Source organism: Oratosquilla oratoria, chromosome 6, assembly GCF_046742065.1.
Source record: "Oratosquilla oratoria isolate Oo_2021 chromosome 6, ASM4674206v1, whole genome shotgun sequence".
Classification (NCBI taxonomy): Eukaryota; Metazoa; Arthropoda; class Malacostraca; order Stomatopoda; family Squillidae; genus Oratosquilla; species Oratosquilla oratoria.
The window spans coordinates 3,259,177-3,282,690 of record NC_134782.1 but is presented as its reverse complement, the minus strand read 5'-3'; the positions used below and the strand labels follow the sequence as shown (position 1 = coordinate 3,282,690).

Below are 23,514 nucleotides of genomic sequence, written 5' to 3'. Positions count from 1 at the left end.
TTCCAGATTTTTGTGAGCTGATACATATATCTACAATAGCTTCAAAACACCGAAAATGTATCAACAAGGCAAATTCATTCTACTACGTGTGTAGGGATTTCATGACAGTTGCACAGCGCCGAACAATTACTTCCCTCCTGAGAATTGGTTACTTTCATTATTTTGACTGTTAAATTGGAGATCAGGACAAATCCTGGGCCCCACATATCTGTTGTAAACACTGCTACAGTGGACTAACTGCATAGTTTAATGGCAACAAAGTGGCCTTCAACTTTGCTGTCTCGATGATCTGGAAAGAGCCACGAAGCCATGCAGATGATTATTATTTCTGTCTAACAAATATAACTGGTTTCAATAATTCTAGGAAAAAATCAAATATCCCAACCTTCCCTCAGTTGAGACCTGTTCCTCGCTCAGATGATCTCCGTGTACCTACACCTCCAGCAAGTAAGGATCTTCTTCCTGCATCAGATGAAGAAATGCCTTCAGGGGAAGACTCTGCCAAGTCAATCTATTCTGAAGACAATGTTTCTCGGGCAACGAGACCCACTGGATTGCGCAGGAAGACCTGAATGACCTTGCCCGTGATTTTTATCTATCTAAGCAGCAATCAGAGCTCCTGAGCAGTGGAACCTGGTCAAGGCAGATGTAAGGATCACTAGTTTCAGGACACGGAACAAAGACCTCTCTTCATTATTCGACATTGAAAACAGGTTGTGCTACTGCACAAGTGTCTCTGGCTTGTTCACCTTCTTTGGTTTCCCACACAATACCTCAGACTGGCATTTTTTCATAGGCTCTTCCAAGCAAAGTCACTAGGCTGTGCTCCTGCACTATGGGAATAAATACCCCGGCATTTCCATTGCCCACTCAGTCCATCTGAAGGAGTTATATGATAATATGGAGCTCCTTTTAGAAGCTGTCAAGTACAACCAGTACCAGTGGAGTCTCTGTGGTGACCTCAAGGTCATTGGGCTCCTTATGGGTATGCAAGCGGACTTCACAAAGTACTGTTGCTTTCTCTGTCTCTGGGACAGTCGGGCTGTATCCAAGCACTACAAGCAGAAGGACTGGGGATCTAGGAGCACTTTCGTGCCTGGTGAACACAGTGTCCAAGAAAATCCTCTGGTGGACATGAACAAGGTGCTTCTTCCTCCTCTTCATATCAAGCTTGGTTTAATGAAGAATTTCGTGAAGGCCATGGACAAAAATGGCGCTGCCTTCCAACACTTGTGCACTCTGTTCCCAGCTCTGAGTTCTGCTAAGCTCAAGGAGGGCATCTTCGTCGGACCTCAGATCGGAGAGGTGCTGAAGGAGCTTCTTACCTCAGAGTAACTGATACCATGGGAAGCATTTAAGTCAGTCTGCAATGGCTTCCTTGGTAACACATGGATGTCAGATTACCAAGAGTGTATCGAGAAATTGTTACAGTCTTATGAGGATATGTGATATCAAATATCACTGAAAATTTACTTTCTCCACTCCCACCTTAACTTCTTCCCTTTGAACCTTGTAGCAGCAAGATAAGCATAGAGAAAGGTTCTACCAAGATATTACTAAGATGGAGAGAAACTACCAAGGCAAGTGGAACTCCAGCATGATGGGGGACTTTTGCTGGGTGCGTTTGCGTGAAATCCTGGAAGCGAAGTACACAAGATCATAGAAAGAAATCACTTCTGTCTTCTGTACTATGATTTGTGTGTATTGTATTATCCAAATAATTTAGTTCCATCAATGTTCTGTCTCTATGCTTTTTTTCTGTAATACCATTATAACAGATGTAATAAGCACATTATATTTTGAATATATATGCGGTATAATCAAAAGGGGATTTGTGAAAGAAACAAACTAAAGGTGATAGAGCAAAACTGTTCAGAAATTTGAATTCACCATATCTAAATTAGGATGAAACACCTATTCACATCCTTGCCTAGGAGCAAAAAAAAAAAATGTAAACCAGTGTTATCGATGTTTTTTTTTTTTTTTTTGTTTTTTTTTTTTTTACTCCTCCACTATTACTTTCTGCTCTCTATCACGAGAAGTCCATGGAGCTATAGTCCCAGTTTTTCCAGTGCTGCCCATATTTTTCACTTTATGTAGCAGCATTCCGTGATCTATCCTATCAAATACTTTGACAAAGTCTTGGTAGACTATATCAACGTTTCCTCCGTTGCTCACATTGTCTATAATGCTGTTGTGGTGGTTCAGGAGTTGCGTTTCTGGATATAACTTTTCACTTTTTTCTCGGAATCCCTTCATGGGAATGCCCGAGCTTTATATATTCATCTTGTTTCATTGTTGAGGCTTTTCGTTTTTTTATTTGTTTATTTGTCTATTTACCATTTATCTATTTATTTGTATATTTTTGGCGATGAAATAATTTTCTTGTTCTAACCACATTCGCCCACATTGGTTGAGGGCCACAATCACCAAAGAAAATAATTTTTAGATAATCAAGTTTAGAGAAAATAAAATAGTTACAGGGGTAACTATAATTTTATGAGAACATAAACAAAATTTTTGTTTGTGTAGGTAATTAATTGTCTATTTAGTAATGTCTACTTATCTACTTTGTAGCCAAATGATTTTCTCTTGAACAGTTTATGATTCAGTATGATTTGATTTGATAAAATAATGCAGTGTAAATGCAAAATAGCCACAAACCGTTATTTTATAGAAAAAATATTGCACTAGATCTTTGTAGCTCTAAACATAGCCCCATTTATTGCGCATACTTGTGTATAAAACTTAACATTGTATGGAACTTATAAGAGATTGATCAAATGAGGCATATCGGATAATTTTGCATTGAAGTCTTCGCTATGTCCACAAAAAACACAACATTAAATGCGTCTTGATGTCTTGAAGAACTGATTAACATAATACTCTGACTTCTGCCAAAATTGCCAATTTTACATATATGACCTCTAAATTTTGTGAATTTTGGGCAATTTTACGTTTTATGGCAAACAGTTCCAAAATGTTTGATGTCATAAACTGCATTTTGAAATAATACTACAATAGTACTTTTCATTGTCAGATTTCTTAAAATCAATTTCCATGTATTTAAAAAGTAATGAAGGAAGAAGATGGAGGGAAAATGAACATGAACGGGATGTTGAGAAAAAGATTAAAGACGATGATGTTTGTTAGAAAAAAAGAGGATATAAAAGAAAAGAGGAAAAAAATAAGAGAAAGAAAGGAAAGAGAGAAGGAGAAGGAGAAGGGAGAGCAAAGTGAAGAAGGAGAAAAAGAAAGAGATGGACAAGGAGAAGGAAGACAAGACGAAAGGGAAGGACAAAGAGAATAAAAAGGAAAGAGAGGAACAGGAAGAGGAGGACAAAGTGGAAAAGGGAAAGGAAAAGAAGGAGAAAAAGAAAGAAAAGGAAAAGGAAAAGGAAAAGAAGACGAAAGGGAAGGACAAGGAGAATAAAAAGAAGAAAAAGGAATAGGAAGAGGAGGACAAAGGGGAGAAGGTGAACACACACACACACACACACGCACACACACACACACACACACACACACACACACACACACACACACACACACACACACACACACACACACACACACACACACACACACACACACAATCTGGCTGTCTCGACAGAGACTGCAGCAGATCCGAGGTGAATACACACACACTTTCGTCGGATGGACGGCGAGAATTGGAGTTCCGAGGAAAAAGCTAAATCTACGTGGATCTCAACGTCAATGAAGTACCTTATTGTATTTATAGGGAAGGGGAAAACTCGTGGTGTAGTGGGAAGGTGATAAAAAAAGAAGAAGGAGAGGGATTACTGAGAGAAATGGAAGGAAATGAGGAAGGGGAGGACTTGGTCCAGGAGGCCAGGCGTCTTGTAAACAAACGAAGGACTGAGGATTTTCAAGAAGGGATTAACAAAAATGTAAAGATTAGGAATATAGATGAGAGCAGCACAATGGAAGGTGAAGATAATAATTTCCATGGATTTAATGAGGGGGGGGGGATACCAACCTCCCCCGATTAGCAAGACTAGAGGAAAAACTTGAAAAAATGACCGAACACTGAGAGAATAGGTTCGGTAACATATCAAAGATTGCGCAGAGAGTTGAAAGATTGGAAGAACTAGAGAAGGTGAACAAAAACTTAACTAATGAAATAGAAGAATTAAAAAGACAGTTAAAAGAAGTAAAAGATGAGAATGAGGAATTAAAGAGGAAGAATAAAGACAATAAAGAGGCCATAACAAAAGAAACACAGGGTTAGAAAAAAAATCCAAGAAAACAGTAAAGTTGCATTTCCTGACATAATTAAACAGCAAATGAAAGAACAAACTGAAGACTCAGTTATTAAAGTGATGAGACAGAATGAGAATGTAGTAAGAGACTTAGCAGATAAAAAGAAATGTATAATTATATTAAGAATGGAAGAGAAACATAACCTAAATAAAACCACAAGAATCAATGAGGAAAAAGAAAAAGTAAGCAGTTTACTAGAATTAGTTCAGGAAGATAAACCTGAAATCATGAAACAAATTGAAGAGATGTATAGACTCGGAAAGTATAGTACAGATAAGACCAGACCAATTAAGACTAAATTCAGATCACAAACGACGGCAGATAATATCTTAGCAAAAACAGGGAAACTAGCAGCAAGTGAACAAAATAAAAAGGTATGGATAAAAAGAGAAATTAATAAAGAAGAAAGAGAGGAGGAAAAAATGAAAAGACATGAAGCTAAGGAAAAAACGTGAACAGAACAGAGACAGAAAAAGAGAAATTCTATGGGAGAGTAGTGAATATGAAAGTAAGGAAATGCGACATAACAAAAGGGAAACAGAGAATACAATGGAAGTGGCAGAAAACTAAAAGTGTCTTACACAAATATAGATGGATTAATAACAGGATTGAATGAGCTGAATGATTATCTGAAGGAAAAAGAACCGGACATAATGGGAATTGTAGAAACGAAATTAAAATGTCCACTACCACCCAACAGTGTAGGACATGATGCATATAATTATTGGATTAGAAACAGAGAGACAAAACAAGGGGGTGGAGTTATGTTCCTGACTAAGAAGGATATAAACGTGAGGTGTGTCATATATGGAAAGAATACAGTAGAGATGATTATGATCGAAGTGGAAGACAGAGATAAGAAGAGCAGAAAGTTTGTGATAAATTATGTGCCTCAAAAAACAGCCTCGTGGGAAGAGAGTGAACATAAAAGTATGTTAGAGGACACAAAGATAACATTAAATAAGATAATGGAAGATGGAGGAAGAATAGTTATGATGGGCAACTTTAATTGCAAAGAAGTCTGTTGGGAAGAGATGACAGTAAAGGGTGGAGACGACTCATGGGGAAATGCTTTACTCGGGATGATTATTGACCATACAATGACACAATGAATACAAGGCGAACATTAGGTATAGAAATGAACAAGAACCATCGAGACTAGACCTAATAATTACATCTGAACCTAAAATAGTGGAAAAGATCGGATATAAGACACCAATAAGTACAAGTGACCACATATTGATTGAACTGGAACTAAATGAGGAAAAATACATGAAAAGAAATGAACAATATAGAAAAGGAAGATTGATGTATGAAAAAACAAACTTTGATAAAATAAGAGAATTCTTTCAAAAAGAAAACTGGGAAGAAATATACAAAGAAGAAACAACAGTGGAAGAGAAATGGAATATTTCGACAAAAATTTATAAAAAAAAAAAAAGGAGTGGAAAAGTGTGTCCCAAGACAAAAACAAGAAAAAGAATATGTAAAATGCTGGTACAACAAAAGTTGTAGGGAGTTAAAAGACAAAAGAGATAAAGCTTGGACCAAGTGGAAGAAATACAAAAGGCCTGAAAAATTGAAAACATATACTTGTTATGGAAATTAATATGTACAAGTGTGCAGAGAGGAAAAGAGAAAATATGAAAAAGATGTCATAGAAAAATGTAAAGATCAACCAAAACTATTTTACAGATTTGTAAACAACAAACTGAAAAACAAACAAGATTTAGAGAAATTAAGACAAGGAGGAGTTGAATACACAGAGGAAATAGAAATGGCAGAAATTATGAACAAGCATTTTAAATCAGTGTTTACAAGGGAGAACATACAACCTGAAGAGATCTAATGGAAAGAGAAAGTCCCTCCTATGAAAGAAATAGAAGTAACAAAGAATGAAATATTAACACACTTGAGTAATCTTGATGTCAGAAAATCGCATGGACCAGATGAAATAGCAAACTGGATTTTGAAAGAATGCAGGAATGAACTGGCAGACAAAATACATAGCATAATAAACAGTTCCTTGAAAGAAGGAAAAGTTCCAGAAGATTGGAAAAAAACAAATATAGTACCTATATATAAAGGGGGAAATAAAGAAGACCCTACCAACTATAGACCAGTCTCTCTAACAAGTACAATAGCAAAAATTTGTGAAAGAATTGTCAAAAGTAGATGGGTAAAATATTTAGAAAAAAACGTGCTAAATCCAAGGCAATTTGGATTCAGACAAGGACGATCATGCGTCACCAATTTAATATGTTTCTATTCAAGGCTAATAGATATAATACAAGAAAGAGATGGATGGGCTGATTGTGCATTTCTAGACCTAAAAAAAGCTTTTGACAAAATACCACATAAGAAGTTGCTTAAGAAAATAGAAATTGAAGGAGGAATACAGGGCAAACTGCTTAAATGAATGGAAGACTTTTTGCAAGAAAAAAAATGAGAGTAGTGATATGAGACAAACACTCAAATTGGGATGAAGTAATAAGTGGTGTTCCACAAGGAACAGTTTTGGCCCCAATAATGTTTGCTATATATATTAATGATATGGATGAAGAAATTGAAAGTTATATGAGTTTCTTTGCAGATGATGCAAAACTATTAAAAAAGTGAACACTGAAGAAGATTGTGAATCACTACAGAGTGATCTAGATAAAGTCTGGGAATGGAGTAGGAAGTAGGAGATGGAGTTCAATACAAAAAAGTGTAGTGTAATGGAATTTGGAAAAAGCAAAAACAGAATAACAGGATCATATAAATTGGGAGAAGAAGGAATAAAATAAAGTTGAAAATGAGAAGGACCTAGGAGTCATTGTTATGAATAATATGTCACCTGAGAAACATATAAATAAGATTTTTGGAGAAACTTATAATTTAATAAGAACAATCAAAGTGGCATTTACATACCTGGATGAAGAAATGGTGAAGAAAATACTAATCACTCTGATAAGACCAAGATTGGAATATGCAGCAACGATGTGGTCACCAAGTACAAAAAAAACGTATAAAAAAACTTGAAAGAATACAAAGAGCAATTACAAAATTGGCACCAACACTCTCAAAACTATCATATGAAGAGAGACTAGCAAAACTTGAGCTACAGACACTAGAGCAAAGAAGAGAGAGAGGAGATTTGATAGCTATTTACAGAATCATGAAAGGCATAGAAATTATTGATAGAGAGGATATAATAAAATGGGATGATAGAAATACAAGAGGACACGGAAAGAAAATCAAGAAAGACAGCTATAGAAGAGATCTGAAAAAGAACAGCTTTCCTCACAGAGTAATAGACAGTTGGAACAAGTTAGATGAGAAAGTGGTGTGTGCAAAAGCAATACATGAATTTAAAAATAGTTTAGATAAAATGAGATATGAAGACGGGACCTCACGAGCATAGCTCCCCTTCCCGTAAAATACAACTAGGTAAATACAACTAGGTAAATACACACACACACACACACACACACACACACAGAGAGAGAGAGAGAGAGAGAGAGAGAGAGAGAGAGAGAGAGAGAGAGAAAAAATGAAACTAGTAAGAAAAAATAGGAAAATTCAACGTGTATATTCTTTCTCTGTGTCTGTGTTTGTGTGTGTCTGTGTGTATGTTTGTGTGTGCGAGACGATAATCAGGAATATTCAGATTTGTGTATAGTTTTACTCATGAATAGTTCAAGAGTTCCTAAACACATTTGGATGATTGATAGTAGGAACATGGACCCGCGCAAAATGAGCTATTCAGGCCAAGGTAAAACAAATACTATAAGGTACGTTGAGCACCCCCCCCCCCTCCGCGCACCTCCACCGTGACGTCATAGGAAATCCAAAGAGGGAGAGAGGGAGAGATGAAAGAAAATGTAAATTTTGAAGAAAACCATTTGTATGTATGGTAAGCTTTAAAATTACACTATGATGTTCACATAATACTGAAATTACTCAGTATCACTTTCTTATCCTCAAATTATCAGTATCTGAGATACGACCGCCAGAAAAACTATAAAAATGTTTTCCATGCTTTCACATTAGGTGGATTATATTAATATGACGTGTTATTAGATGGGATCACATTTCAATTTATATGTTGATCAGGTAGATGAGAAAGATATTATATTGTTGATACACACCAACTAGCTGAATATAGACCCAGTAGTAATGACACATAAAAGCATCATATGGTTTTAATTATATTACATTTTGGATTTGCGTGGGTTTCCATATCTCCTCAAACGTGGATTTTATATGTAGACCTTTATTTTCACCAAGCTCAGTTATGTTTTAACCGGATTCTTTAGTCTGTTTATTTGCAATTGAATGAAAATTTCAGGAAATGTTGCTAATAAATAGTTACTTTCAAAATGACGGCTGCATATATATCCAGATGACCGAGTATTGTGTGTGCTACATAATGCAATCCATTTCTTTCTAAGTTCTTTATCTTTGGGTAGTGAAAAGAAATGTATATTCCTATCACCTTTCAGTCTAACGGCATTGCACTTCTGCACTATACAAACTGTTGGCATTTTTATATGTTATTTGTCTGCCTTAGCTACCCCTTTAATCAGGAGATGGAGCTTTGCTCCACACACTGGTGTGTGAGTGACTGACAGCTCTCGACCCGCGGAACCCTGGTCTCGATATTTCCGTTGACGTCATCATCTACCTGCGCAGTGGAGAGGTTTTCTGGCTCTCCCCCCTCCCCCGCTAACTTACCTTATAGTATTCGTTTTACTTTGATTCAGGCAACCCTACAGGCGTGGTACGAAGAACCAAACATGTGGCTGATTTATATGAAGATGAAGACGCGCGCGCGCACACACACACACACACACACACACACACACACACACACACACACACACACACACACACGACTCGACGGCTCAACGGTAGCGTTCGCAACTGCTAACCCAGCCCTCCGAATTCGAGTCCCTCCCAGGGCTGAAATAATTTCAGTATCGCTGCGCTGCGAGTCGTTACTCTAACTCTCGTGGGCAAGGAGTTTTGTGTGTGTTCGCGTAAGTGTCAGGTCATAGTTTTACCCATAGATCGGTCATATATATGAGCTCTGAGCTCTCATCCGAGAGGGTAATAGCTGCCGATCGCGAGTCCAACACACACACACACACACACACACACACACACACACACACACACACACACACACACACACACACACACACACACACACACACACACACACACACACACACACACACACACACACACACACACACACACACACACACACACACACACACACACACACACACACAATAAAATATGAGTATCGCCCATTAATAACGTTCATTGGACATTTATCTTCTCACTTCTTATTTGATGGTTCAGGCTTGGGATTTTCTCTTTATTGAAAAACATATTTACTTTCAGTTTTATAGAAAGCCATGCACGTAGGAGCGTAAGTTTTACCCTCATTTAATCGCTACAAATTGTTATTTTGTAACTTATCTAGGAATGTATACCCTTGTCTACCACGCGTGCTTTCTTTAGATCCTCGTTCAATCTGATCTACTGCAGAGAATATTGTTTGCAAACGCATAGCTTTATTCACAACTGTGTCACACCGCCGTAGGTGTTTAACAATGAAATCACTAGAATATATTTTTATCAATGAATGTAGTATCTGGATCGTGGAAATCATATTTACTTCATGTTTAAATGATTATGAAGGAAAGACTATTTTGTTAGCGTATTTCTCCAGATGTCGGCGCAGTTGTTAACATGGTCACATTTTTAATTTTAAATTGTGTCTACTAGCATAAGTTTGATAACACATAAATAATATATAAAGAATCTCAAACATTATTCTACAAATATCAAAGAAGAGTTGATGATAATACTTACATGAAAAATCACCTAACTGTGATGACAGTCACAATGTGTACACGTTCAATGAGCGTTGATAACTATTGGCCGGAGAATATTTAGATTCATATTTCAATTAGTCAATCATGACCTTACAGCAGGAATATCTTTTAATGGATTAAGCTTAAAACCAGAGTGTCTATTTATTAGGAATATATGGTATGTGTTCCGTACTTTTTACTAAGTTGGCATAGTCTTCAAAGTTAGCGCTTTTTCTTTGGGTCAATTGATGACTCCTAACAGCCTAACAATGTTGGACCAACACTGAGTTGTTGTTGTCAACATAAACTTCTGAGGTGTTGGGCGACAAAAGGTAAGAATTTGATGGCTCAGGTCATCTTCTTATTATTTAATGAAAAAGAGTATATATATTGTTGTCTTGTGAAGACAGTTGTTTAAGAAAATTCCTTAAAATCCACGAACTGCTGAAATATGGGAAATAATTGAAGGAATCGCGGTTGTCTATGTTGTTACCGGGACCCTGGGCCTGGAAGTAAAGCAAAAAATGGTATGACCTTTTAGAAATTATGGAAAGTTAGTAAACACAGTGGCATCAGTACTCTAATAATGTACTATTGTTTTTCATTATTTTGATATATTGTACAAAATATACTTGTATATGATAAGTATGACAACAGATAGTTACTTTGACAGATAGCAAAAATATTCATGAAAGTTGCTAACAAGGAGCAGTCTATATTTCCTTCAGGATGCAGGGGTCAGCAGTCGCCATGGAGCGGCGCATCAAGCTGAAGACGCTAAATCAGCATATTGTATGTGCCATTTGTTCAGGATATTTGGTGGATGCTACCACGGTTACAGAATGTTTGCATACTTGTAAGTATTTCATCGATTTTATTTGTACTTCGTAAACATTTTACATAGCTATGTAACATGTTAAAAGTTAAATTCCTTGGCTCCCTAAGTTAGGCTTAACGGGGAGTCCATGGACAGTTTCGTGAGTATAGAGGTTAAGTTGAGTAAGGTTAGATTAGGCATGTGAGTCACATTCTTTACCTTTGAAGAATTTAGCCACTTATTGGCAGAACTGAAGTGGGCCTCTGCTCACTCCAGGACCAAACAGCCCCTCTCTTCTGATTTCTTGGATGACTTCAGGTAGAGTTGGTGTTGGAGTTGACGTAACTTAGAGTAGGTGGCTGATCAGATATGCTGGCAAGTCACGTTCCTAGATAAGATGTGAATATGTCGTTGGTTATTCTGGTTAAGTCTCGTATCTTTCTTGGGAGGCAGTTGGTTAATTGTACTCCCGTGAAATTGAAACTGGTTTATGAAAATTTTTATCCATTAGGATGAGGCCTCTACTTTGAACTATACACAGTCTGCCTATCCTTGGACTCGCCTCTACTACTAGTTCTGTATTACATATGGATTTCTCTATGATATTCCACACATAGATAATTAGATACCTATCCCATCTTCATTGAAGAGAAAAGATGTCCAACCTTATAGGTCTTTTCCAGGAGTTGAGGTACCAAGTAATGGTGAAAGTTGTTTGAGGTTCCTTGATCTTCATGCTATCTATTTTCTTGTATGAAGACCATAACTGGCAGCATTACTCTAGCCTGGGATGCACCATAGATTTCTAGTGTTGATCATACATGCTTCCTCTCTTGTATGTTGGTGCCTGGATGATGATGGTGTAGTGTTGGGAGAAAGTGCTGTCGTTACTTGTGTAGATCCTGAGGTCGCTCACATGTAGGTTCTCTGTGATCACTGTGTTGCTGCAGTTGTATTCAGTCTTAGCTCAAATGTGGTTGTTCCTACTATACCTTAAGAGCTCAGGCTTGTCATTGTTCAGTCATGTTCTTCCATTGTACCCACGAGATCAATGTATTTAAGTTTTCTTAAAGCAGATGTAGAATGTATCTGTCTCATGATTCTTGTCATCTACAAAGGATGTCATTATCAGATGTCTTTGTTCAGAAAGAAAGACAACCAATATCATTTCAAACCATAATTGAAACCCATGCATGTAATATATACCTCTTTTTTTTTATATATATATATACTTGAAGGTTAACTATAACAAAACCTATAGATTTCCATAATCTATGTACAAGGGTGATGATAAGAACAGTAACATCATTCACAGAAATAATAATTTCCCCCAAAATGTAACCAATCATCATTCACAAACCTCGATGAAACAAATACCAGCTACATTTAACTCGTAACACAATGGAAAAAAATGAATAGATAAAACAGCCCAATCAACTTTATGTAGCTTCTCACAGAGACATTGGAAAACCAGATCAATTCATTAGAAATAATCTCAAAAACTGATATCACCATGTCCATTGTAAAAAAAAATGTACATGTTTTTATCAAAATAAACTAAAACTTGTTATATTTAGCCTTACACGTACTAACATGTCCTCATTAAAAACAAACTAACTGATATTTTTAGGATGTCATGTCTTCAGTAAAGCTATGCCTCTAGTGAAAGTGTACCCATGAACAAATACAAACATATAAAAGATATTCCGGAACTAAAGTGACCTAAAGTGACAAACATCAATTCTCATTGAACAGAGAAAGAATATAATTAATGCAAAGTGATAAGTCGTTCTCATTAGAAAGAGAATGTACATGCAAGTGAAAATATTTTTACATAGTTTTATTGAACACATCCAAGATATGATGATATACATAAACCCCTATTTTTACTTATTCAAATGAATTTTACAAGTCAATATCTCCCACTAGCAACTTTACTTTTTTTTTTTTTTTCAATTTTGTATGCCAAACCCCACTGTCACGACATTAACCCAAGCTATGCAGATGTACCTTTAAAGGTTGAGGAGGCAACGTAACCATCACTAACCATGCATGTGATCCACACACATGTGACATGTTACTCGTCTTTGGCAAGACCCCCAATATTGCAGACCTCACCAATTTCCCAATCTCAAAATATCTTGACTCATTGCTAAGACAACAATTATGCCTAATGTCACCATACAGACCCATTTAACTCTTTCTCATACCTACCCCAATTATATTACCATAACTTAATATGTATACACCATATCTAACCATGCTCACCAACCATGTAACCAACCCCTATATAAAAGAACTAACACCCATATCTATACTTGATGAGTGACACATCTCCCATATGGCAACCCATAAAACCTTACCCCTTGCCCTTTTAACAAATGGCTGCACCATTGGGGATAGGATTGCCTAGGTCAAGTACCTGGCAGGACTGCCTAGGTCACTGACCTGGCAAGGTCAACTAACAGACAGAAGGCCTGTTTAGGTGGGAAACCTGGTCTCACCTGACATCCCAAGCTGTAATATCTAGATTACATTCTTAATAAAACCAGAAATCACCATCAAGGTAATTTTAGCCTGCATTAAGTCCCCTCTTATGTAAGATGCCTATTACAAACGGTCCTATTTAGCACTGCACATGTTTATTCTGTCTGCAGTAATTATGTTTACTTGACATAAGGTGTCTTCTAGAGCCAAATATTATGTGAGCTCTGGTACATGTGCACTGCCACTTCTTTTCACTGAATATAATCACATGATATAAAGTTTCTTGGAGTCTAGTTTCATGTAAATGCAGTACCAATTTGATAAAGGATATGAATCCTAATCAAAATATTTGTGTAGATAAATTATTACAAAGCCCTTATTGTCAAACATTGTTGACTGTTTTATTAAAAGTCTTATTTGCAGTGCAATCTAAATATATAAGAATATCTCATAAATGATTCATTCAACTAATACTGACAGAATTGTATAAATAATGCCTTTTGGTTCTTTTCATAGTAAATGATATCTTAAAAAATAATGAACTATTCTGAAGCGGATACTGTTAACATGTATATCAGTCAGTCAATTTGTTGGCCTGGTTCTCTTGCAGGACACCTGTGGTCCCCAAGAAACCAGCCATAGTTACTTGCTCAGCCCAAAAATTCCTCAGTGAGGAGATTTTGTGTACCAGTTTGGGAGGAGTGAATGCAAGAGAATTATTATATATAAAATACTCTGTCTTCAGTGTGGTGGTTGCATCAAGGGCTGTTGGTGTTGTGCCAGGCCAGTTCCGTATTATTACCATACTCTTAGTTTGGGGTGATGTCCTAATGTAGGCATGGCAAGACAATTCTTGCTCATGCTGGGAGGAGTGCTTGTTTTGTGATCTGAGTGGGTATTTGTTTTTGTTTGGACATATGGTACGGTAAGGGAGGTAAGTTATTGTAGATTTTCAAATAAAATGCTGCTGGAATTGTTCTAATATTGTGTTAAGTGGTCTGTGTTTGTATGATACATTATGAAGGCTGGGTGGGTTTGAGGGTACTAGATAGAACTGTGACTATCATTCTGATGTGGTGCTATATGGAAATTATTTATGTGACCTATTGTTGTCCTGTGTGTGTCTGGTGCAATCACTCTGTCAATATTTTGAGTGAATTCTCTCAACAGTCAATTCCTGATTATGGCTGGTTTGCATTTTCATTTAAACATATGACATTTTCATGTACAAGAACAGAAAAATCAGTTTCTTTGGGAAATTGGCCTGTCACAATTGGCAGTTTGCATCCATCATGTGCTTTGTTTATCTGGGGTTCCATTGTCATATTACCCTCAACCCAAGCACTGTGGTGGGGATTAGAAATGACCCATTATCCATGAAGTGCTGAGATGGGAGGGGCTTGAAATGGGATTTAACATGTTTTCAGTAGGTGTGGGTCTTTTAAGCAGTAAAGAATTTAACCTCTTCCATACAATGACTCCTACGTAGGTGTTGTGAGGCATGAGTTTGTATATGAGGATGCTGGCATTGGCATCTTGAATATATTTATTTTGTAACTGTAGCTAAGTGACCTCCGAATTCTATGAACTAGTTTGATCATGTTTTCTGTGTTTATTATTACTCAGAGTGAAAAGGAATGAGTAATTTAGAAGTAATTTTATATTTCATAACTCAAATGGTGTAATGTATCATACATTAGGCATCCGTTGTTGTGCATGAGACTTTGGCTTGTATTGAAGAGGTCAATGTTAGCTTTATGGTTTTATAGTAATATTGATAGTAACTTTTTTTTTCAGTTTGCAAATCCTGTTTGGTAAAACATTTGGAAGAAAGAAACACATGCCCAACATGTGAAATAGTTATTCATCAGTCCCATCCCCTGAACTACATTTCCTTCGACCGTACCATGCAAGACATCGTTTACAAACTTGTACCAAACCTTCAAGAAAGTAAGTTTGATGTGCTAGTCATACATATGTGTGTATTTACCTAGTTGTATCATATGGGAAGGGAGCTATGCTCATAGTGACCCATCTTTGTATCTTTCAGTATCAAGTTTGTTCTTAAATTCTTGCATAGTATTTGCACACAGTTGCCTCATCTGATTTATTCCAGATATCCACCACTCTGTGTGGGAAGCTATTCTTTTTCAGATCTCTTCTATAACTTCTTTTTGAGTTTTTCGTGTCCTCTTGTTTTTCTCTTGTCCCACTTTAATAAATCATATCTATCTAGGACTTACATTCCTTTCATAATTCTGTAAATAGTCGGTAGATCTCTTTCTGTGTGTGTGTGCACATGTGATTCAGAATGATTATGAATTATGTTTTTGACTTGTTATTGACAGCTATTACCCTTTTGGATGAGAGCTTGTATATGACTTGATCCATGGGTAAAGCTATGCCCTCATGGCAGGGTATCATCTTGCAGTGCTACGATGATTTTTAGGGACTGAAGGTCACTTAGCTGGTGAGCTTTGTCTACATCAGCAAAGTATGTGTGTGCTTGCACATAGCATATACTGCCCATAGTCCATATGTTGCTCCAATTCTCTTGTAGGTATACAATATATGGTTGTATATACATATATACTTGTTTTATGTATATGAAAAGAGGACCAATTAAGTAGCTGGGCAGGACGAAAGAGGCCTTGAATGTAGAGGAATATTTGTTGAGAAAGGAAGATATAATGGAAAGAGGTTGTGGATGGAGGAAAGAATGACATGGCCAGAAGGGGTAATCTTGTCTGTTTCTTGAATTTTTTGAGAAGATGGGGAGTGGGGTTCATGTAATGAAGAAATGATGGTCAACCAGCTCTGGCTGTCAATCTTTACTGTGGAGATGCTATGTCTCACAGCATCACCTCTGACCAAAGCTTTATGATGGGGGACAGAGATGGCCCTATCCATGATGTGCTAAGGTGGGAGGGGAGATGGATGGGTGAGTGATTACATGATTTGATTCACCCATTGCCCCTTGTAGGCATTAGTTTTTTCATAAACTGAGGCCCTTGCCTGTATTTTCTTGGGTGTAATCGGAAATGTGTTGGTCTTTCATTTGCTTTGTTGGTATTAATCCCACATGTCTTCAATTCCTAGCAGTGACTGTTACCTGCCCCAACAGTCCAAATGCATTGAGCAAAGGTGATGGCTTCAGCTGTAGCAATGTGCTACCTGGCATAGGCTCCTCACCTTTTTCTTGTCTGTATACCTGCAGAGTGAGGTGGCTAAGCAAGGAAGAGGAATATCTTCCCTCCTGCTACTAGCATCATACTCATTCCCTTCACTTCTTATTTACCATTTAAATCATACATAAATTACATCTCATAACTTTCCCAGTATTACTAAGAATATCACCTATTTTCCATATTTTGAAAGTGTGACAAACATCCTTTTTACTCTCATTTACATCCACACACATTAAAAGACCCAAACCTTAGATTACTGGTTGGAAAACTAGAGATAAGAGTAAAAAGGAAGAGATAGGCAGTATGCTTGTGAGAAGATGGATGTGTTGGTGTTGAGTGAAACTAAGTTGAGAGGGAGGGGCGAATGTGAGTTTGGGAGTGTAGTTGGAAGGTTCTCAGGAGTGAAGAAAGGACGAGGGAGAGAAGGGGTGGCTATACTAGTAAGTGAAGAGATAGGTAAATGTGTAGTGGAGTGGAAGGAGGTTTCTTCAAGGTTAATGTGGATGAAGGTGAAACTGGTGAAGATGTGGGTTTTTGTAAGTGCATATGGGCCTGGTAGTGAGAAGAGTGTAGAAGAAAGGGAGGCTTTTTGGATAGATTGAAATGAGTGCATAGAGGGATTAGGGAGAAACGTCAATATAGTAGTATTGGGAGACCTTATTGCTAGGGTAGGAAATGAACCAATAGATGAAGTGTGGAGTTCCAGGAAAGAATCATTGTGGAGATGTGTCTTGAAAGAGAGTTGATGATAGCGAATACAGTGTTTAGGAAGAGAGTCAAGCACATGTACACATGGGAGAGGGTGGTGGATGGAAGGGTGGTAGATAGAGCATTAATGGACTATGTAGTGGTAAATAGGAATATAATAGGAAGAGTTAAGGATGTACATGTTCCAAGGGGAGAAAGTGGGGGATATCAGATCATTTTCTGGTGGAAGATAAGTTGAGAGTGGAGGATAAATGGAGAAAGAGGAAAAGGACAAAAGGTAGGAAGGTGTTTAGAGTGAACCACTTAATGAGGAAGAAAAGAAGGAGTATAAGAAGCTGAGAGAGGAGTGGGAGAGAGTGAAGGATAGAGTAGAACTAGGAGTGGAGGAGGAATGGGGATGGTTCAAGGAGGGAGTCACAAGGTGTTCAAAGATGATGTGTGGAACAAGGAGGACAGGAGGTAGAAGAAGGGGCCTTGGAAAAAAGGGGAATGTCTGTTGAGGGAGGATGGGAGAGGACAGAAGACTGGTGAATGGAGAATGGTTGTATATGGATGATGTGATGCATGAAGTGGAATGGGAGTATGTGTGAGAAAAATTTTATGCAGCCTGAAGGTATTTCTCCCTGTCTTCTCCTTTTCTGCATGAGGGGACGGAGAGGGGGGGTCGGTGATTTAATGAAGCAGCCTTCCTGTGTATGTGCTGTGTCTTGTGACACTACTGACCCAGGGCAATGGACAAGATGCAGGGATGACCCATCATCCAGAAGGTGCCAAGATAAGAGGGTGGAGGGGAGTGGAATGTGATAGGGATGGAATGGATGGGAATGGTTTTTATGCCTTTTTTTGGGGGGGGGGGCTACCTTTTAAGGGTGAAAAAAGCCTTTGGTATATGTATGACAAACATAATTGTACTATTGATGCTTCATTTTAACATTTTGTGTACCTTCTACCACTGAAAGGTGAGAGATTGCCTGATGTTCTATTTTCCATTGTGTAGATGAATTGCAAAGGGAAAGAGAATTCTACCGTGCAAGAGGAGAAGTTTGTCCACGTGACTTCCCTCAGGCTAATGATGAAGAACTACAGCAGGATGAGAAGGCTGTTAATGATACTGATTATCATAGACTGGATGAACAGGTATATCTGATAGTATTTTGTTGTATTCATGGTGTTGCAATAGAGTTGAGTGTTCACATGAAATTATGAAATAACTGACAAACTTGAATAGGCCTTATGGGCATGTAAGCCTCCATAACTTTTTAAACATGGATGGAGAATCGCAGCCATGTGTATACAATAACTTTTCTTTTTAATTTTTCTTATACTTTTTCCTCCTCTATTTCTACATTTTGATAAGTAATATTGTTAGAGAATAATGGAATTGAATTTTTCATTGAATTTGAATACTCAACACTTTTGATGAAAATTTTTAGGTTAATGTATGCCTCGAGTGCAAGTGTTCGACTCTAGCTCCCTTGAAACGCCGATTTATAAGATGCTCAGCACAAGCAACAATAACACATCTCAAGAAGTTTATTGCCCTTAAAGTCATGGAAGGACCACAAAAATATAGAGAGGTAAGGAGACATTAGATGTCATCACAAATTGTTTTATCTGACAAATATGCATCTAAATAATAGTTGCCATGAATTTGGTAAGATTTTTATTTAATAGTCTTTTTTTTTATGTTGATGCCTTTTGATGCAAAATGTTTTGAACTAGATTGATTTTGGAGAAAAGTAGTTATGACATTTTTAAAGATGTAGAACCAGTGTAACACGAGAAAATTGCAGACATTCTAAATGTAATTTGTATACATAGTTACTTCTATGACTATGCTGTTCATGGATAGAGTGATGAGAGAAGTGGATACAAAAGTTATGAGTAGGGGAGTGTGAAGTAGGATATTGGGCAAGAATAGATTATCTATATACTAAGGGTTTTTCCCCCATATAAGGGAGGTAACAAAGTCAAAAGGCAAGTACCCACTCCCACCCATTCCACTCCCATCCACTACCCTTTTTTTCCTCTCATCTTGGTTCCTTGTGGATGACGGGTCATCCCCATATCCTACCCACTGCCCTGGGTCAGAGGCATTGCACCAAGACAAAGCACATCCACAGCAGTTCTGCCTCATTTGTTGAGCCACCCTTCCTTTATGTACCCTCATGCAGAAAAAGAGAAGATGGAGAGAAATCCCATTGTGCTGCATCAAAATATAATTCATACATAAAGACTCCCAACCCCCCTGTCCCCTCCCTTGCATCATAGTATCATCTATAGTCAACCATTCTCCACTTGCCCCTATCTCATGCCTACTCCTTCCCTTGCTCAACACCCTTTTCACCCCATCTATCCATCTCATCCTTGGTTGTCCCTTCAAGTTCCCTCCCTCCACCTCTGCCTTCCACACCTTTCTTACTATTCTTTCTTCATCTATTCTTTTCATGTGTCCAAACCATCCCAATACTCTTTCATCAGCCGTATCTGCCATCTCCTTTTCCACCCCCCACTCTCCTCACCTCATTTCTCACTCATTCCAACCTTGTAACTCCTATCATACTTCTCAGATATTTCATCTCAAATACATTTAAATTTTTCTTCTCCGCCCCATATGATGCTGTTGGCACAGTCGCTCCTTCATGTAGTCTCTTTGCATCCATTTCCCCCAAGGCATTTACTTGCTTCTCTCAGTCTATAGTTTACTTCCACCTCCACTCCTTTCCTGCCACATGCAACCCCAAATATCTAAAGCTAACCACTTCCTCTGGCTTATTTCCAATACACTACCATTCTATCCCCTTGTACATCCATCACCTTGCTTTTACCCACATTTACCTTCAACTTTCTCCTAGTATATACCCTTCAGAACTCGGTCACTAACTCCCTTTATCCCTCCTCTGATCCTACCACGAATGCAATGTTGTCAGCAAACAACAACTGGCTCTCCTCCCAATTTTCTCCATTTTCTATAACCATCTCCAGTCTCCTGCCCATTACCCTCTCCTTTACCTTCTGCACCACTTCATCCATGTACACATTGCACAGCCATGGGAACATGACACATCCCTGTTGCTGTCCCACCTTTACCTCAAACCACTCACTATTTTGATTTCCAATTCTAACGGAGGCTCTACTACTCTCATAAAAAATGTTGACTGCCCTTAGCAACTTTCCCCCAATTCCATATACCTGTTGAGCCTCCCATAGTGCTTTTCTGCCTATCCTTTCATAACCCTTTTCCAAGTCCATAAAGGCTCAAAAAACATCCTTGCTTTTTGCTAAAGTTTTCTCACATATGTGCCTTATCACAAAAATCTGATCCATACATCCCCTACCTCTCCTAAAGTCTTAAACCTACACTGTTCCTCACCAAGTACTCTTTCTGTTTTTCTCCTAAGCCTTTCAATTAAATCCCTGCCATATGCCTTCCCAACTACACTCGACAAACAGATCCCTCTGAAACTATTACACTCGCATTTGTCCCTTTTTCCCTCGTAAATACAGTGTGATGGTACAGTATTGTTAGTAGACAGAAGAGGGCTTGAAGAGATTGTCAAGAATTTGATCAAGATCAAGTTTGTCATAGCAATGTAGCATTAGGTCTTTCATATTTAATGTGCTGAGATGGAGGGGAGGGGGGTCAATATTTGATTTACATCATAAGTACATGTGTGGTATCTAATAACCCTGGTTTCTTGTGTTACAGATTGATATATTGTGCAATGATGAGATGCTTGGAAAGGACCATACTCTTAAATTCGTGCAAGTAACTCGATGGAGATTCAAGGAACCTCCATTGTGTCTCTTTTATCGTCCTAGAATTGACATATAAATAAATGTTCCTTGCTCCACGTTACATCATTGTCATTCACAGTCATTATTCATTCATTTTTTGTAGCTTTTCTATTCATATTTTATATAAACACTTACCATGTCTCAGTGCTCTTTGGGCTTCATTCTCTCTCATCATTATTAACTTTTAAGAATCTATCATGTATATCAGTGATGTATAAGTAAAGCATCACATCTGTCCAGGTCTGGCTCCATCAGTTACCTAGCATATATATATATATTTCAGTAACTCTCCTGTTAATTGCAATGAAATAAAGACGCGAGTGATAATGCCAATTTTTTATGATTAATTGAAATGATGAGGATAGACTTTGTGGCAGTAAGTTGATTGTAGTCTTGTAAAAGAAATGGTTTACCAGGTGTGTACTGTTAATCAGAATGACTGATGTTGTCAACTTCAACTGTAAGTCTTAATTAAGGTCGGGTCAGAATCACACACACAACATCAGTTATGTATTCTCTTAAAGATGCTTTTTAAAAAGTACTCAGTGACATCAGGGTGAAAACAATAATATTTTCATATGTCATTTGATGTTTATGTAAGCAAGTACAGTAATAGAATGTAATGCATCCAGTTATGCATTACATTGTTTATACGTAAACTATGTGCAATCGATCAGTCATACTGTTGCCCTGGTTATCTCTTGCAGGAAACCTGCTACCCATGGTATATGCAAGAATGTAAATATATTCATATGGATAATTGCAATCTATTTGAAGACCCATTCACAGTTTAAAAGTTGTGATATATTTATGTTGATATAATTTTTCTTCTATAACTGATCATCCTATGTAAGGGGGTGCCAACCCAGCCATACAGGTGGGTTTATTCAGCCCCTAATTCAAATTATAGGGAAAGCTATGACTGATTTCCTTGGTTCTCCTGAGATGAATTTGATCAGTTTATTATCATAATTACTTTTTTTCATCCAGTCAACACCTTCAAATATTAGATATAGGATTTCCTTGCCTATTTTCGCATCTCTCCATTGCAATTTCAATCCTATTTTTCCTGCATTCCTTCTCGTTAGAAGCAACACTGTACCTGTGTTTACTGGTCCAGCAAGATAGATTTTGAAGAGAATAATTTTTTTACGGCTCATCTTTAAATCTCAACATCTTCATCTCCATTTGATGTACTCACTCCAGACTGACATGATTCATTTTTTTCTTCCAGTCCTCTCTCTCCCCGATCCTTTCATGAATTGTCTTGTTCTCACTGTTTCATTTCATAACTAAATTTACATAGCCTTTGAGCATCTTTTTTTTTCTCTACATGACTTGCATTCATTATTCCTATACAAAATAGTATAACTTCCTTTGTACATTTTCCTGTCATTATTTCCTCTGACATCCTTTACTTTTCATTATTGTACAGATCTCTAATCACTCCATACCATCTTCCCTTTCCTCATGTCATGTGCCTCTCTACTGAGCACAGTAATCACCGTAGCCTTACCAGGTCAAATATGCTGAATATTGCTGGTCATGTTATATTACTGCAGTTGTGCAAATAGGCTAGGCACTATGGCCACCATATTATGAGCAGGTGCTGTGGGTGAGTATGACCTCCATTTTTTTCCAATTTGGTCTTGCCTGCTGAGCACAAAAATTGTTGTGCATGATGTGCTCCGAGATTCAGCTGTTGTACTTAGGATTGATATTTGTTCTCAGTTATGGAAAAAATGCTTCATTCTCATCCTTTTCAGTTTGACTTGGCAGGTAATGCATCTATTCATGTGTGGCACTTGCTCACCACAAATAAATTTCTTTTGTTTTTTGTTCTTTCCCATTAGGAGAAAAAAAAATACAGAAATGAAATGATGTTCATTTATTCAACCTGTTAATTTTCTGCACCCATATGCCAAGTTTTAACTTTGTGGTTTCCTTTCTGTTTTACATTAGTTCATAGTCGCACTATTTTTATTTCATTATTTCATCCACCAATTCCCACTTTCTTGTTCGTCTTATCATAACTTTTCTTTCACGCTGACCTTTCTTTTCCTTTTTGATTACCCAGCAACACTTTTTTCCCCTCATGCATTAATATATACATATACCAAAGGCTTTTTCCCCTTACAAAGGAGGTAGCCAAAAAAACAAAGGCATAAAAACCACTCCCACCCATTTCATCCCCACATACTCCACTCCCATCCCTCTTATTTTGGCTCCTCCTGGATGACTGGTCATCCCTGCATCTCACCCACTGTCCTTGGTCAGAAGCAATGTCGCAAGACACAGCACATCCAGAGCAAGGCAGTTTCATTTAATTGATACCCCCCCAACTTTGTTCCCTCCTGCA

At 37.6% G+C, this 23,514-nt stretch overlaps 1 protein-coding gene across 1 annotated transcript; it reads left to right on the top strand.

Moving 5' to 3' along the window:
* The first annotated feature begins 10,417 nt into the window (after positions 1-10,417).
* Positions 10,418-23,197, top strand: LOC143026035 (polycomb group RING finger protein 3-like). The gene is made up of 6 exons (XM_076186024.1): positions 10,418-10,489; positions 10,870-11,013; positions 15,259-15,411; positions 18,355-18,494; positions 18,791-18,934; positions 21,067-23,197. Exons 2-6 carry the CDS (start codon positions 10,887-10,889, stop codon positions 21,190-21,192), a joined length of 690 nt encoding a protein of 229 aa, XP_076042139.1. The 5' UTR covers positions 10,418-10,489; positions 10,870-10,886; the 3' UTR covers positions 21,193-23,197.
* Positions 23,198-23,514: the final 317 nt, after the last annotated feature.